Consider the following 14,335-nt stretch of genomic DNA (forward strand, 5'->3'; position numbering starts at 1 on the left):
ATCAATACGAGCCCAAATACCTGTTAGTAGCGAAAGACGTTTTTACGAACCGCACTTGGATTAGGACCCTGTATAATACTAAAAAAGAGTCAGTATGTCAGAGGATGGATACAATTATCAAAAATATCAAAGACCAGAAAGTTCGAGTTAGGAAAGTCATTACCGATAACGGATGCCAGTTTATCTCGAACGCCTGGTACGATTTACTAGAATCCCATAGAATTCAGGTGGCACACACAAGTGCTTACAACCCTCAATCGTCCTCCGTCGAAAGAACCATGAGGTGTATAGGTGATAAAATTCGCGTAAAAACCAACGCGAATTATGACCCTCAACGCTCTCATATAGGATGGTACGACGTCATTGAGGAAATCGAACTCGAACTCAATAATACTCCCACCTCTTTCGGATTTAAACCAAATGAAGCATGGGGCATTCTGGATACGATCACATCCCAAATCCCACATGAGAAATTGAAATTCAATTTCCCTCGCGAACTCGAAAAACTCCGCGAGAAATTAGCAAAACAAGAAATCCCATCCATTTCGGTCGCACAATGTCTAAGCCAAACACTAGACCCCAACGTTGACCTTATAATAGATAGGGACGGTTATGCTAGAGTCACTGCTGATGGCGCGTGCTCAAAAAACGGTGACGCCAATGCAATCGCAGGAATAGGGATTTGCTTCGCACCAGAATCCTTATTGAACATTTCTGAGCGCATCACTCACCCTGACTATCCGACATCCAATAACCTGGCAGAGCTACTCGCAATCAAAACAGCTCTCGAAATTTTGAAAGATAACGAAATCAAAAAAGTTAAGTTATTGAGCGATTCGAACTACGCAATTAAGGCACTCAACAATACTGTCTCTTCATGGCAGACAAATAATTGGAAAAATTCGAGAAACAAACCTGTTCATCACGAACAGTTATTTAAGGAAATTCTCGAATTGAAAAAAGAATTCGACGCGTTAGAATTTATTCATGTATTTGCTCGCAAACACGAATACACTAACATAATAGCCGACTCTTTAGCCAAGAAAGCTGTCTATACCATGGAGGAACGAAGACAGCGAATTTTCGATATGACTCAACGCCAAATTGTCGAGACCTTCATTCGTGAGAAACGCAAACTTAAGAAAATCGAAGAGGAAACCTCTTTCAATAAAAAACATCTCGATCCGACATTTTTTGAACCAGGTGATTGGGTCCTTATGACCAACCATAAATTATCGTCTCACGAAAGAGGAACTTCTGGAAAATTATATCAAAAGAAAATAGGACCCTTTGTAGTTATTCAGAGAAATGGGCAAAATTGCTACTTATTAGCACCAACCGATGATACTACAGATGAGCGTGTGGCAAATATTCGTCAATTAACCTTATTTATCACTAAAGAAAATTTGGAAAAATTAAAAGACGAAATTTGTTTACAATCTCATATCGATTCTCGAACATTAGAACAAAAAATTAAGGATTTCCTCACAGATTATCGCAATAATATCGAAAGCGAGTCAGAGAACGAGGAAAATAAGTCAAATTCTGATGACGAGGATATTGAGAGTGAGATCATTGTTAGCAATAAAGACTTTAGTCGAGCATCACAAGCCGTTATGAAAGAGGTCACAAAAGCAGCACGAGAATATCGCGCAAAAGCTCAATTAGAACGAGAAAATCGCGCGAAAGCTCGAGCCGAACGTGCCGCACAAAACGAACTAGATTCTCGAATCCAAGAAGGTGATACCCTTGCGAACCCACATCCCTCCTCTTCTGGGGCAGTTGTAGCCAAAGACTCACAGCCAAAAAGGAACAGGGGGAGACCTAGGAAAAATCGTTTAACCGATTCGCAGGAAACCACTTATAGTCAATCATCCCAAACTGACGATGACGAACAACCTTCTCAAGGGGCACCCGAGACCTCGACTCCAAAATCCAAAAAACGGGGAAGACCCAAAAAGAATAGAGAAAATGACTCTCAAAACAGCCCCCCAGAGAAGGAAAATGATTCTCAAAATAGCCTCTCAGATAACTCTCAAATTGACTTAACATTGACAGACTCCCAACAGACCTCTGATCAAAATGATAATAACCAAGAGGTAACAATAGGATCCCAAGAACCCACACTGACATCAACCCCAGTCGTAATCCTCAAAAGAATTAGGAAATCGCAGAATTCCCCACCTGACTCAGGATTCGTAGATACGCAGCAACCTGCGACACAATCCCAAAATGACCCTCAGGTAGGAAATCAAAACTCTCCACCTGACTCAGGATTAGTAGAAACGCAGCAGCCTGCGTTACAATCCCAAAATGACTCTCAGGAAGGAACATATAATTCTCGATATCCTCCCCTACCTATCATCCGAATTTCCGATCGCGTCAGAGCTAGACTAGGACGACCCCAACCCGAGTCTTATTGGAAAAAACAATTTGTAACCAATACCGTCGAAGTCGTAGTCGATCCCAACGAAAACAACGAAAGGTGGGATCACCCAAACAATTAAGGAACTCATCCTTTTGCCTCATGGGGCAAAAATACGATTCATCTAAAATCCAGGTATTCATTACGCGATGCGAAGTAAAAATTATAAAACCCACAAAAATAGAAAAAGTATTTATAATCAAACAAATGACGCATTTTTCAAACACACGTGTTGAAAAATGCACATTTATAGCCAACCAGTCTGTCGACCCTACACAAATGCGATCACTGTGTCAGTAAACCAAACGCCGAAAACGGCCTTGACTCCTCGTCAAAACATTACCGTTTTTTGTTGCGCAGGTTCACGAAATAGGCAAAAATGTGTATTCACCTACCTCACTGTAGAAACCTCTGTCGATTGCCCCACCTTTCACAAAATAAGAGGTGGATGAATAAACAAATCACACACCTATGATCGACAAATAAGCATTCATATTTTTATTTATTACATTGAATAAGTAGGTAAGCTCACCTAATGCCAATCTGTCAATTGCCTCACAATTACTGAAAAGCAGGCGAGTCTACGTAATTATTCACACATAGAAATGAATGCTTAATAATCAAAACTAGACGCAAAAAGCGCAGACAACTTCTACATAAAAACCAAACTCGTCTATAAAAGATTATAATCCACAAGATGCCCTGTGCACCTAAACAACTAATTTAAATCTGCATTCTTCAAATGCAAATAAATGCAATATCGGATCATTGTATCACTATAACCAAGAATATAAAAATCAATGCATTGAGTACCCCTTTTTGGTCCGATGTCAATTGTACCGACAGATAGATATGACCACAATCATGCTCGATGTGTTAGAACCAAAATCGGTTATAGAAAAATATAATCTACATGCGGCCTTATGCACTTATACAAACATATTGAATTTGCACTCTTCAAATGCAAATATTCAAATCACGTAGATCATTCATTCGAAAACACAATGATCTGTTCACACAAAATGACCTAAAAATCTCAAAACCATATAGACGAGAATGGTAACAATAATCTTAAGTTATTATAATTTATTGGTAGATAACTTTATTATTATTATAAGTTACAATTTAAATACGAATTCCATACTAATATACTCATTCCAGAATAAGCATAGAAAAAATCGTCTCGTAAATACGATGTACATCGCTACTGCAGAGCAACAGTTCGACACTCGCATCAATCACTGTCAGTTCGAAGTGAGAAAACCACCCTAGTTAAGATTTTTACGATCGCGGACAGTGACACGCTCGTAAAAAGTAAACTACTTAATGACCTAACGCCCACCGCGTAAACCGGTAGCAAGGGTGCGTAATACAGACGACAACATGCGCATAAACCACACATTGTAGACGACGAACCGATTCTCTCTCTCTTTTCCATTAATCCGATTCGTAAATAAATTATCAAAAAGGAACCAAAAAACAATAGCTAAAATATCAAACACATAGAAGACTCTCATCCCGAGATCTTCATCCCTTTTCGATGACTTTTATGGCAACTAATTTTTCACAAATTAAAAACCACCAAAAATCACGTTCTCACACTCCCAAAATTTTATTACCTAAGGGCGTAACTTCTTATCTTCTGTTTCACACCCATATCTTTCACTTTTGGTCATTATTTTGAAAACAAACCCTTCGCTTCTTGACTTTTTACGCATAAACATCGCGAGAAGATTAAAACGCACTAAAATTTATGTAAAAAGGAGTAGGGACACTTTTCAAAGGACAAAATAGTCAAAAAATCACGTCCAAAGTACATAGCAAAAAGAACAGACCACCATATATGTAGTGAAGCCAGTGCCAAGAAGACCTACCTCTACCTTTGGTGAGATCGACACTTTTTTCTACCTACTTATATTTTGCTTTTCTCATATCTTGCTTGTCTCGTATATGTAATTGCAGCTACCCACAGTGGTATACTGCAATATTCAGGATTGCTTGATTTTACGCTAATTTTTCCGTTTTTTCTCGTGAATTCTAATTTTCGCATCATGAACCATTGCGAACTCATATGCGACAAATGCAGTCGCCCATTAACCCACTGTGGCCCTGACGTAGTCACAGGTAGGGACAGAATTTCGATCACTAAGTGCCTACACCTTTTTCACTATAGTTGTATCTACAATTTTTACATCCAAAGTATGGAAACTAATGCCCACAACATGAAAATTTTTACGTGTATGCGTCGAGGTTGTCGAGAGAAATTATGTGGGACTGACTTTTCGGTAGTGAAACATTCTTCCAAAATCGTGCATTATATGCACAACGACACGCGAGTTCGTGATTTAAACAACCAACTCACGATGCAACGCGATCTGTACACTCGCCTACAGGCTACAGTGTCAGATATTTCGAGTGAAAATTCTACTCTGCGAACTCAACATGAGGATATTCAAAGAGAATACGCAAATTTACAGGCTCGATATAATATGCTAATAGATGAACAGACCAGCAACCTGTATGCTAGTATTAGGGCCAGGAATACCCCATTAGGTCCCTTTTCACCACCGCATTACAGGCCGCAATCTCCGATATACAGTCCTACATCGATGTCATATGCCTCTATTCCGACCAGTGCTCCAACTCCAATTCCTAACATGAATATTCCTCCACCGTCAGTAATTTCAACCCCATTAAACGCTCCACCTCCGACTCCTACCGATCAACCAATTTTCCTATGTACTCAAAATCTCGTCCAAGTACCGACTACAAATTACCGATCGATCCTTCCAAAGCCGTCGACTAGTACCGTTATTGTGACACCGGTCAATTCTCGTGCCTCAACACCTCATCCACAAGGATCCTCGACTGAAAGTAGCGGTCAAAAGCGGCCAATCAGCTCCGATCTCTTTGACGATGACATCAGGAAATATGAATCCCGATTCGACAACCAATTAACTGGCGATGAAAAATCAGGGGAGTATGGTCCGATAGGTTCACATATTTCCAAGAGGGCACGAATTCCACCACCGAAACAAAAACGAGGTACTGCAGCTGAGAAGGGAAATAATCACAGTAAATACCGTAAGCGCTTTGGAACCGATTCCAATGAACTCATTCCTTTCTATCCCATAAACTCATTCCCAAAAGGCTTTACAGCGGCGGCATACGAGGTATATGAAGATAGATATGTTGTGGTACTGTTCACCTACAACATCTTCATGATAGGGGATGGACACGTCTATGGCATTATAAAAAATCTTTCGTTAGGTAGGCCTTACACCCACCAAGTAAGCACAGAATTCTACCGACAAGACTTATTACTCGACGACCTCGTAAAATTTATTTCAAGTTTCAAAGAAATCCCTGCTCGAATCATGCTGTCGATAGGGACATACGACGTACAGTGCGGTACACCATATGACAACTTTTTCGAAAATATGCAAAAACTATGCATTTTTCTGAACACTAGGGCCGTAAAAGAATTAATTATATTGCCTTTGATCCTACATCCCAAAGCAAATTTAACTAATTCTACTCAAATTTCAGACGCTCTCAACTACGATTGGTCTCGCATATTAGATGCGAAAATAACTCGAATTCCAGGTATTTTCGCAATGATTAGCCAACACCTACCCAACTGGAACAGCGCCGGTCCGTACTACCCGATAACGATGTATGACGACACCATAGACGCTATCCGACGACAATTCATACCCGAGACCAACAAGAAGAGAGATGCCCAGCCACTACCGCCGACCATACCTGCAGCCGGAAATGATCAAACCCCAGCTGACCAACTAGAAGTTCCGCAGGAATCAGCCATAGACCTATCTACTGACGAAACCATGCAACCATCTCCACAGCCAGGAACTTCGTCAAGTTCGAATATATTAACCAACGCTAATAATTCTAACTCAAATGTATCTTTGATGGAAGTCGACAATAACCCGACCCCATCCACTTCTAAAGATTTTGATTTAGTAAATTTAGCCACGAAACAACCCGTTACAATGACAGAAGCACTCCAAGCCAGCGATTCCGGCGAGCCACTCAGATGCACGATTCGACGTACGGCCAACGACACGTTTGAAATCACCAACTCGAGAACCGTGGCCAGTCACCGAATGACGAATGGCACTGAAATACCTCGTAGCGCTGAGGAGATGCCTCAACCATTCGTACGCCTTCAAAATCTACAATCTTGGGCTGAGGAATCGGAACAGGACCCAGAGGTCCGCCGAGCAGCAGGAATAATCCAAAGTTTTAATGCAGGGCCCAACAGATACATGCGTACCACCGCAATGCGCACCCCAGAACCAAATCCGGAAGAATAAGTAAAACTGTATCGAATTCGTAATTTTTTACTTTTAAGCTTTAGCACTAAACACTAACAATAAGCTTAGCATTAATAATTCGACCCACGCTAGAGTGTCAGTTGAATCTTATAAATATAAATTTTTTAATAATTTACATTTGTTCAACAGTTTGAGAAATACATCGTAGTTGCCAAGGTAGAGACGATACGTAAATATGTAATCGATATAACAACATCATATCCACTCACAAGGAGATACCCCAACTACATAACTGATGGACAAATCAATATTCGTAAAAGTTCAAAAATATATTTTAATTTTACTCCTTTAAGTATGTACATAGTAGTTATATTAGGGCTTAGGAGTAGACGTATTCTACCACCCTTGATACTGTACACAACAATTTTTTCGATATAATCAGAAAATTAAATAACCCAGGGTGACATTTTTTTTTTTTTTTTATATATATATAAAAGATCCAATCATTTTCGACAATCTTCTTCATTTTTTCAAGTCACACCTGGTTAAAAAATTGCGCGTTAGTTAGAGAAAAATACGTATGATAGATGAAAATTTAAAAATGCGACTCAAAAATTTAGGAAAAAACCGGAATTTGGAAAACATAGTCATACGTAAATTAAAAATTTAAAAAATGTAGGTCAAATTTCTGCAATAGGTCAATAATTAGACAATGAACCGACATCGTTATTAAATACATAAAATGGCTCAAAATCTGACTAAATTTGAATAAGTTAGAAAATGGAGTGAGCAACCTTTATGTATTTTAATCAACAAACCATAAATAAAAGTATTCCTTTTGAATTAACCCCTCTTCTAATAGTTATTTGGCTACCCACAAACCTCACTATTTTTCAAATTTTGACTTATTGAAAAATAGCACCAAGCTCTTCGATATCATCCATGATACAAAAACAATTTTTTTTTTTTAACCCCATTCTAAATTAAGCCTGATAAGCAAAAAAAGCAAACACCCAAAAAATCGTTACCACCTTCTGAAAAACTCCCTCTTTTTGAAAATTTCTGCAATATAAGTGGCATGTCAGCCGTGTGTATTCTTTCATCAAGTAGTAATTAGAGCTCCTCAGTCTTTTGACGTCTTTTGTATTCTCCTACAATAGTTCCAATGACTCAACACGCCTGCGTGTGAGTGCTTGTCAAATGGACCGTTGGAACTTTATCAGGGCCACACATTATTCGAAATCGAATAGTAACCAAGACTGACTCTAATATACTCTTATGGGCGATACATATGGAGGATGTGTGCAATTGTACTTGCAAATCGAAATAGTCCCGCCTCCGAACCATCTTTGGAAGTTTGTTCCCTCAGAAATAAGCTGCACAGCGCAGTGAAAAACGGAGGGGCAGTGGCATGCATATAGGACTGGAGGGGGGATGGCAGGGTCTGTACGGCGTGGGATCAATCTCCTCTATGCTTTTTTCATGATCCGTGATCCACTTCGATGATCTGCTCTCCTCTGAGTGAACTCACGAAGGGGCAATTGAGAGAGGGCAGATTGGCCCCACTGCCGTAAGGTAGTGCTTATGTTATGAACCCCTTATATTGAAAATATTGGTAACGTCTGAACTACTTTAGGAAATAGGCTAAGTACAAATATATACGCGACATACTCGCGCATATAAGGCGGCACCATTCTCTAATTAAGAAGGGTCGCGAGCCTTTGACGTTTATGGCCCGAGATAGGGATTTCGGACATAAATAACTAAAATCACATAAATTCTTCAATTTATGTAAAAGTATTTGTACTTAGCAAGTGCGCTATTGGTCCCCCCCAATTAGGGGTGGAGAATAAGACAAAAGTAGCGCCTTTATAATACAGATTTCTACTCTTGAGAAATCACTAGTGTTTCGGCAATTCGCGATAGTCAGTTCATTCGTCGATGTTGATTAAATTTACGTCATGGAAGCGCCCCAGTTGAGGGGAGTCCATGACGAAGACTTTGCGTTTTACACCATTTCTAGCATGGTTAATACTACTGTGAAACTTAGATTAATCGATCCTCAATCGATTAATAACGTGAGCCTTTTTGGTATTGGGGGATTTATCCGGAAATCACCCCAATATGCAAAGTTTAACGCGATACCTCGTTTAGTTAAGTGTCATCAAGCCTACAGTATTGGACAGGCCAAGATAAGCGATGACAAACGTGTACAGTTTGAAGTAAGTGGTGGAAACGCCAACTGAAATAATTATAGTGCATAATATTAATCTTTTCTCGTGGAGATATGGACCATGGTGTTGCCTCCACGATGACTAAACTAAAATGCTTCATTCTCGTGTATATATTATGTGAATGTATTCTTCTCCTATTCTATGTCTTCTGTTGTTGACTAGGGTAAAATCTACTTGTTAGATTATTGTCAATTTTGGCTGACCTGTGTCACTGTGTGACCTGGTCATAACATAAAGAAATTCGTTAGGTCATACTGTCTCACTAAATTTATAGACTGCTTTGTATGCCAATGAATTTATGTAAAAAGTGTAAATATACGTAGTAAGTAAAACAGAATTCGTATTTATTACGTGTATTCTTTAAATGATGTATAGAGTGATTAGACAGACTACGCCCTTCTGAGCTATCTAGGTATTCGAAAATATTCCCCCGCCTAAGGAATATTTCTTATCTTCACCCCCAATGGTATTCCTTCCCAACTATACCAACTAATAGTATGTCTGTATTTTCCCACTATATCAATGTTTTTAATTGATTAATTTTCTTCGTTTTAGGAGGCTGAAAATGACGATGATGATGACATGGGAGGTCCTCCCGAAAAGAAAGGTAAATTATCAAAGAAGAACCAATCGAGGCTAGTCATCTTGACGAGAATTCTCTAAACAACGCTGACGACAGAATCGAACAAAGTCACGAAAGCGAGGGCAAGCAAATGAGACCAGATGGAATCAAAAGTACGTTTTTCATAATTAAGTATTCGACGGCTCTGCTAACGAGTAAGGTTTATTTAATCGATCGTTTTTTAATCACAGGTGAACCTAAAGAACCGCAAGACGAAAGTACGTCTTCATCGGTCGATTTGAAAGATAGTATAGATATCAAACCGGCCAGAACACCGCAACCAGTTCAAAGCACTTCGTCGTCGTCGTCGTCGTCGTCCGAAAAGAAAGAGAAATGCAGTAAGTATACCGAGACCGACATTTTGGCTCGGGGAACCTTTTGACAACATTTTATTAACGATCGAATCTATTTTTTTGCGATAGTTTTCAAACCAGAAGATCTGCAAAGAAGTTTTATGCCAGTGCTGCAAAAATTATACCAACAAGAGGAATCGGCGCCTTTCCGTGAACCAGTTGATCCGCTACAGTTGGGTATACCCGATTATTTGGATATCATCAAACAACCGATGGATTTGTCTACCATTAGAGGCAAGCTCGACGTTGGCCAATACGTTGATCCGTGGAATTTCGTCGACGATGTGTGGCTGATGTTCGATAACGTTTTGCTGTACAACAAGAAAACGTCGAGAGTTTATAAATGTTGTACTAAGGTGAGTTGAATATTCAACTTGGACGACGATAGGTTGAAATTTTCTTCGATTTTTTTCGAACTAACGATATAATTTTTTTTCCTTTGTGGAACAGTTGCCTGAAACTTTCGAACAAGAAATCGACCCAGTTATGCAAAACTTGGGTTATTGTTGCGGTCGCAAGTATACGTTCAGTCCGCAAACGCTGTGCTGCTTCGGTAAACAACTACAATGTAGGTACGATACCGAGAGACGCGAAATATTTCAATTACCAAAACATTAAGTGAGTTACTTTCGGGCTCGAAGATTCACCTAGGTCTACTTTTTTTTGAAGATTTACGAATTGTAACGTGTGACTTATTTTTTTCGTAATTTTTCAGATACACGAGTTAATAATTACCTCAAAAAGAAAGAAGCCGGAGCCGGCGAAGTAACCGTTCGTATCGTATCCAGCTCTGAGAAAACGGTCGAAGTAAAACCTGGCATGAAGAGCCGGTAAGTAGAGATAGTTAGATGCTTAAAAAAGTCGAACTATGCAATATTGCAACCTTTGCTAATTGAATTATTCGTAATCTGAAAATTCCAGACGACCAAAAAATCCCGATACCGAAACGATTAATGGATTGGTTCAGGAAAATGTTGGATAAATGTATCATCGAAAGAATAGTGCTCGATTACAAAGTGAGTATCGAATTTTACGTCCGATTGAAACTTTCAATTACTATCGTAAGCAGCGAAATAATAACTCGATGTGTTTTTCGTTCCGTAGGATATTTTAAAACAAGCGATGGAAGATAAATTACAGTCTGCTGCAGAACTGCCGTATTTTGAAGGCGATTTTTGGCCAAATGTTTTAGAAGAAAGTATCAAAGAATTAGATCAGGAGGAAGAAGAAAAGAGACGGCAAGCTGAAGCTGCAGAAGCCGCCTCAGCTGCTGCTAATAACGTAAGTGTCTCTAACAAGTCGATTTATCGATATTGAATTTTCATTTCTGAAGTGTAGATTTTTAATTCGATTACGTTTGTAATATTTTAGCAGGTGTATAACATGGATGGCGATTGGCGAAGGCGAAGCCGACGTCGATTTTTGGGCGTCGAGTTGTAAAATTGAATAAATTTCCAAACACGTTACCTTCATTTTCAATCTCTCAACGCTATATTTTTTGAATTTTTTATGAAGTACCAGGTTTTAGTGTCCAAGTTATGTTGAAAAATTTTTCAAAAGAGGCCATAAGCACAAAAATGATGATTTTTTAGAAATTGGATGAACCCACAGGAAAGAAGGGCTTCGAAAACATGAACCACCAGTTAATTTTTTTCTAAATTCTCACGTCACAAGTTATAATTCTGTCATAAAATTGTTTTATACCCCCCCCCCCTCCTGTTGTGACTACAGTGAACTGAACACTGATTTTATGAATGTTGAGACTATATTTTTTTCTAATCTTATTTTATTTTTTTGCACAGCCCATCCAAGATCGTGATCCTTTCATCGCCTGCGACCTCATGGACGGCAGAGATACCTTCTTAACGATGGCTCGTGAAAGACATTACGAATTTTCGTCGTTCCGAAGAGCGAAGTTCTCATCGATGGCGATGCTGTACGAATTACATACGCAGAGTCAAGATAAATTCGTCTACACCTGTAATAGTTGTAAAAATAACGTCGAAACCAGATACCATTGTACCCAGTGTGATGTAAGTATTTTTTTTCTCGAGCATTTTTTTGTATTAGTATGATTATTCGGTTTAGCCAGGAGTGAGTAAGGGAATCGTGGAACAGCTCTCTGGAGTCGTTTTTATCATTTTGTAATTCGAACTTCGTGTTTGTGAATGAATTCTCGAGTTTGTCGATTGAATATCACATAAATATGTTGTTGGTCTAATTAGTTCACAGCTTGTTTTGGATTCTAGGAAACATTGTTATTAGTAGATAAGGACGGTGTTTGAAATATCAACAGCTGTATAATATTTTTGTCTCTGGTCTGTTGTGAGAAAGTTATTAAAGATGATAGCAGAACGATCTGACGAATGCTTCAAATCTTTTTTGTATGAGTATTTCATTTTTTTTTTTTTTTTTTTTTGAAAGAATTATTTGAATTGTTATTTAGTTGTGAAGATGGGAAAATAATCCCTAGAGTGTTTCGAGCCTACTTCTACGTACCTGTGATTTTATTCGAAAAATCAAACAGAATTTCATTTTAATTTCGAAGATAAAGAAGATAATGCGAAGAGTACTTCGAAGCCTATATCCTTGTACATTTCATTTTAGTTGAAAAATCATCCTAAATCGTATTCAAATTCGAAGAAACAGTTTTTATTTTGAATTAAAAGACTACCTAGGTAAGATAGGTATACTAATCTTATCCGCCATGATAGTCCATGATTTATCATTTTCAACATACTTCTCTCAAAAATCTCGATATTTTGATACAAATGTACGCCATGTGTGTATGGAACTGTGAAGAAATTTAAAAAAAAAAAAAAAAACGAAGCCCGGATAGATTGCGACCACCTGCATGAAGTTATTCTCGACATAGAACGTGATAATTTTATCGAAGGACGATCAAATTTAGTTATACGAATACAATCTGAAACTTAGTTGTTGATATGAACAAGCATATCAACCGTTAATCGTTGCTTCTTAACGAATGAAGCCAGTTGAATTGTTTGTAAACCAAAACAATACTCAGTCAGATCGTATACAGCCAAAGACAGCCAGTAATTACTAGAATAGTTGGTAGGTGTGATCTTTATTAAATAGGATATTAACACCCCCACCAATGAACAGATTCTGGGTTAGTTTGTGCTCTAGACAGGTAATTTACTGAGAAAGCTATGTCAGGACGTGTAGTATTTGCAACATACAACAGTGCACCAATAGCTTGTTTGTAAGAACAGAAATTATCTACTGATTCATACGTGAGTTTCTTATGTACTGAAATTGGTGGCATTGGATAACTTTCCGCTGTACCATTTTTGAAACCAAAATTAGAAACTATTTCTTCCACATATTTTGACTGATTTAAAAATACACTATTTTCGATCCAATTTACATAAAATCCTAAAAATTTCTTAGGTTTACCTAGATAACGAGTTTCAAATTCAGTTTCAATTAATTTACGTACATTTTCGATTTTAGCAGGATCGTTACCTGTGATTAAAATATCATCTACATAAACAATTAAAATTATAATATAATTTTCGATTTTCAGAATATATACACAAGGTTCACGTTCGATTCTAATAAAGTTAATTGAGATTAAAAATGCATGGAACCGATTATACCAACATCTAGGTGCTGTTGCAAAGCCATACAAAGCCTGTATTACCTTGCACACGTAATTTTTCCTGTCACCTGTAGCCCCTTCAGGTACAGTCATATATTTTACTCTATCTAATTTCCCATAGAGAAACGCATTTTTGATATCTAACTGTACTACATGCCAACCATACTGAATGATTACAGCAAATAACCACCTTACAGTGATCAATCGAGGAGTAGGTGAAGTTGTATCCTTTGAATCGTACCTTTCAGGATCGCGACACCCTACAGCAACGATTCTGGCCTTTGCTGTACCATCATCTTTAACTGTGAAAACCCACTTACAAGGTACAATTTGCATGTCTTTTTCTTTCTTAACTAGTTCCCATACGTTACGTTTATACATCACATTTAATTCTCTTTCAATTGCAGGCCCCCACTTACTAACATTAGTTTGTGATGTTGCCTGACTATACGAAATAGGAATTTCTTTCGATGGAGTAAACAACTGTTCGATGTTACAGAAATTGATCTTGGAATTAGTTTCATCCCAATCATAATCAATAACGTTTTCAACAATTTCATATTCGTTATCATCCTCATTATTTACTAAATTAGATGAACTAGAACTAGAATCAACTACTTCTGGTGTATTTACGTTTGTTTCGTTTATTTCAGATGAAAATTCAAGACTATCAGTTTGATTTGATGGAAAATCATTTTTGTACAATTTTTCCTCATCAACTTCTACATGACACGAATCAATGGTTTTCTTTGTTTTTGGGTCAAATAAAGTATAACCT

At 38.1% G+C, this 14,335-nt stretch overlaps 1 protein-coding gene across 2 annotated transcripts in view; it reads left to right on the plus strand.

Annotated features, from left to right (window-relative positions):
- Positions 1-10,881, plus strand: part of LOC135845601 (histone lysine acetyltransferase CREBBP-like) — a 40,787-nt gene extending 29,906 nt beyond the window's left edge. For both annotated transcript variants that reach the window (XM_065364270.1, XM_065364271.1), the window contains exons 2-7: positions 9,513-9,692; positions 9,771-9,917; positions 10,002-10,288; positions 10,383-10,550; positions 10,648-10,762; positions 10,854-10,881. In XM_065364270.1, coding sequence (XP_065220342.1) covers positions 9,671-9,692; positions 9,771-9,917; positions 10,002-10,288; positions 10,383-10,550 — 624 coding nt within the window. In that variant the 5' untranslated portion in view covers positions 9,513-9,670 and the 3' untranslated portion in view covers positions 10,648-10,762; positions 10,854-10,881. The remainder of the gene's footprint in view (positions 1-9,512; positions 9,693-9,770; positions 9,918-10,001; positions 10,289-10,382; positions 10,551-10,647; positions 10,763-10,853) is intronic.
- Positions 10,882-14,335: the final 3,454 nt, after the last annotated feature.

The sequence above is a fragment of the Planococcus citri genome, chromosome 4 (genome assembly GCF_950023065.1).
Source record: "Planococcus citri chromosome 4, ihPlaCitr1.1, whole genome shotgun sequence".
In the NCBI taxonomy this organism is placed as follows: domain Eukaryota; kingdom Metazoa; phylum Arthropoda; class Insecta; order Hemiptera; family Pseudococcidae; genus Planococcus; species Planococcus citri.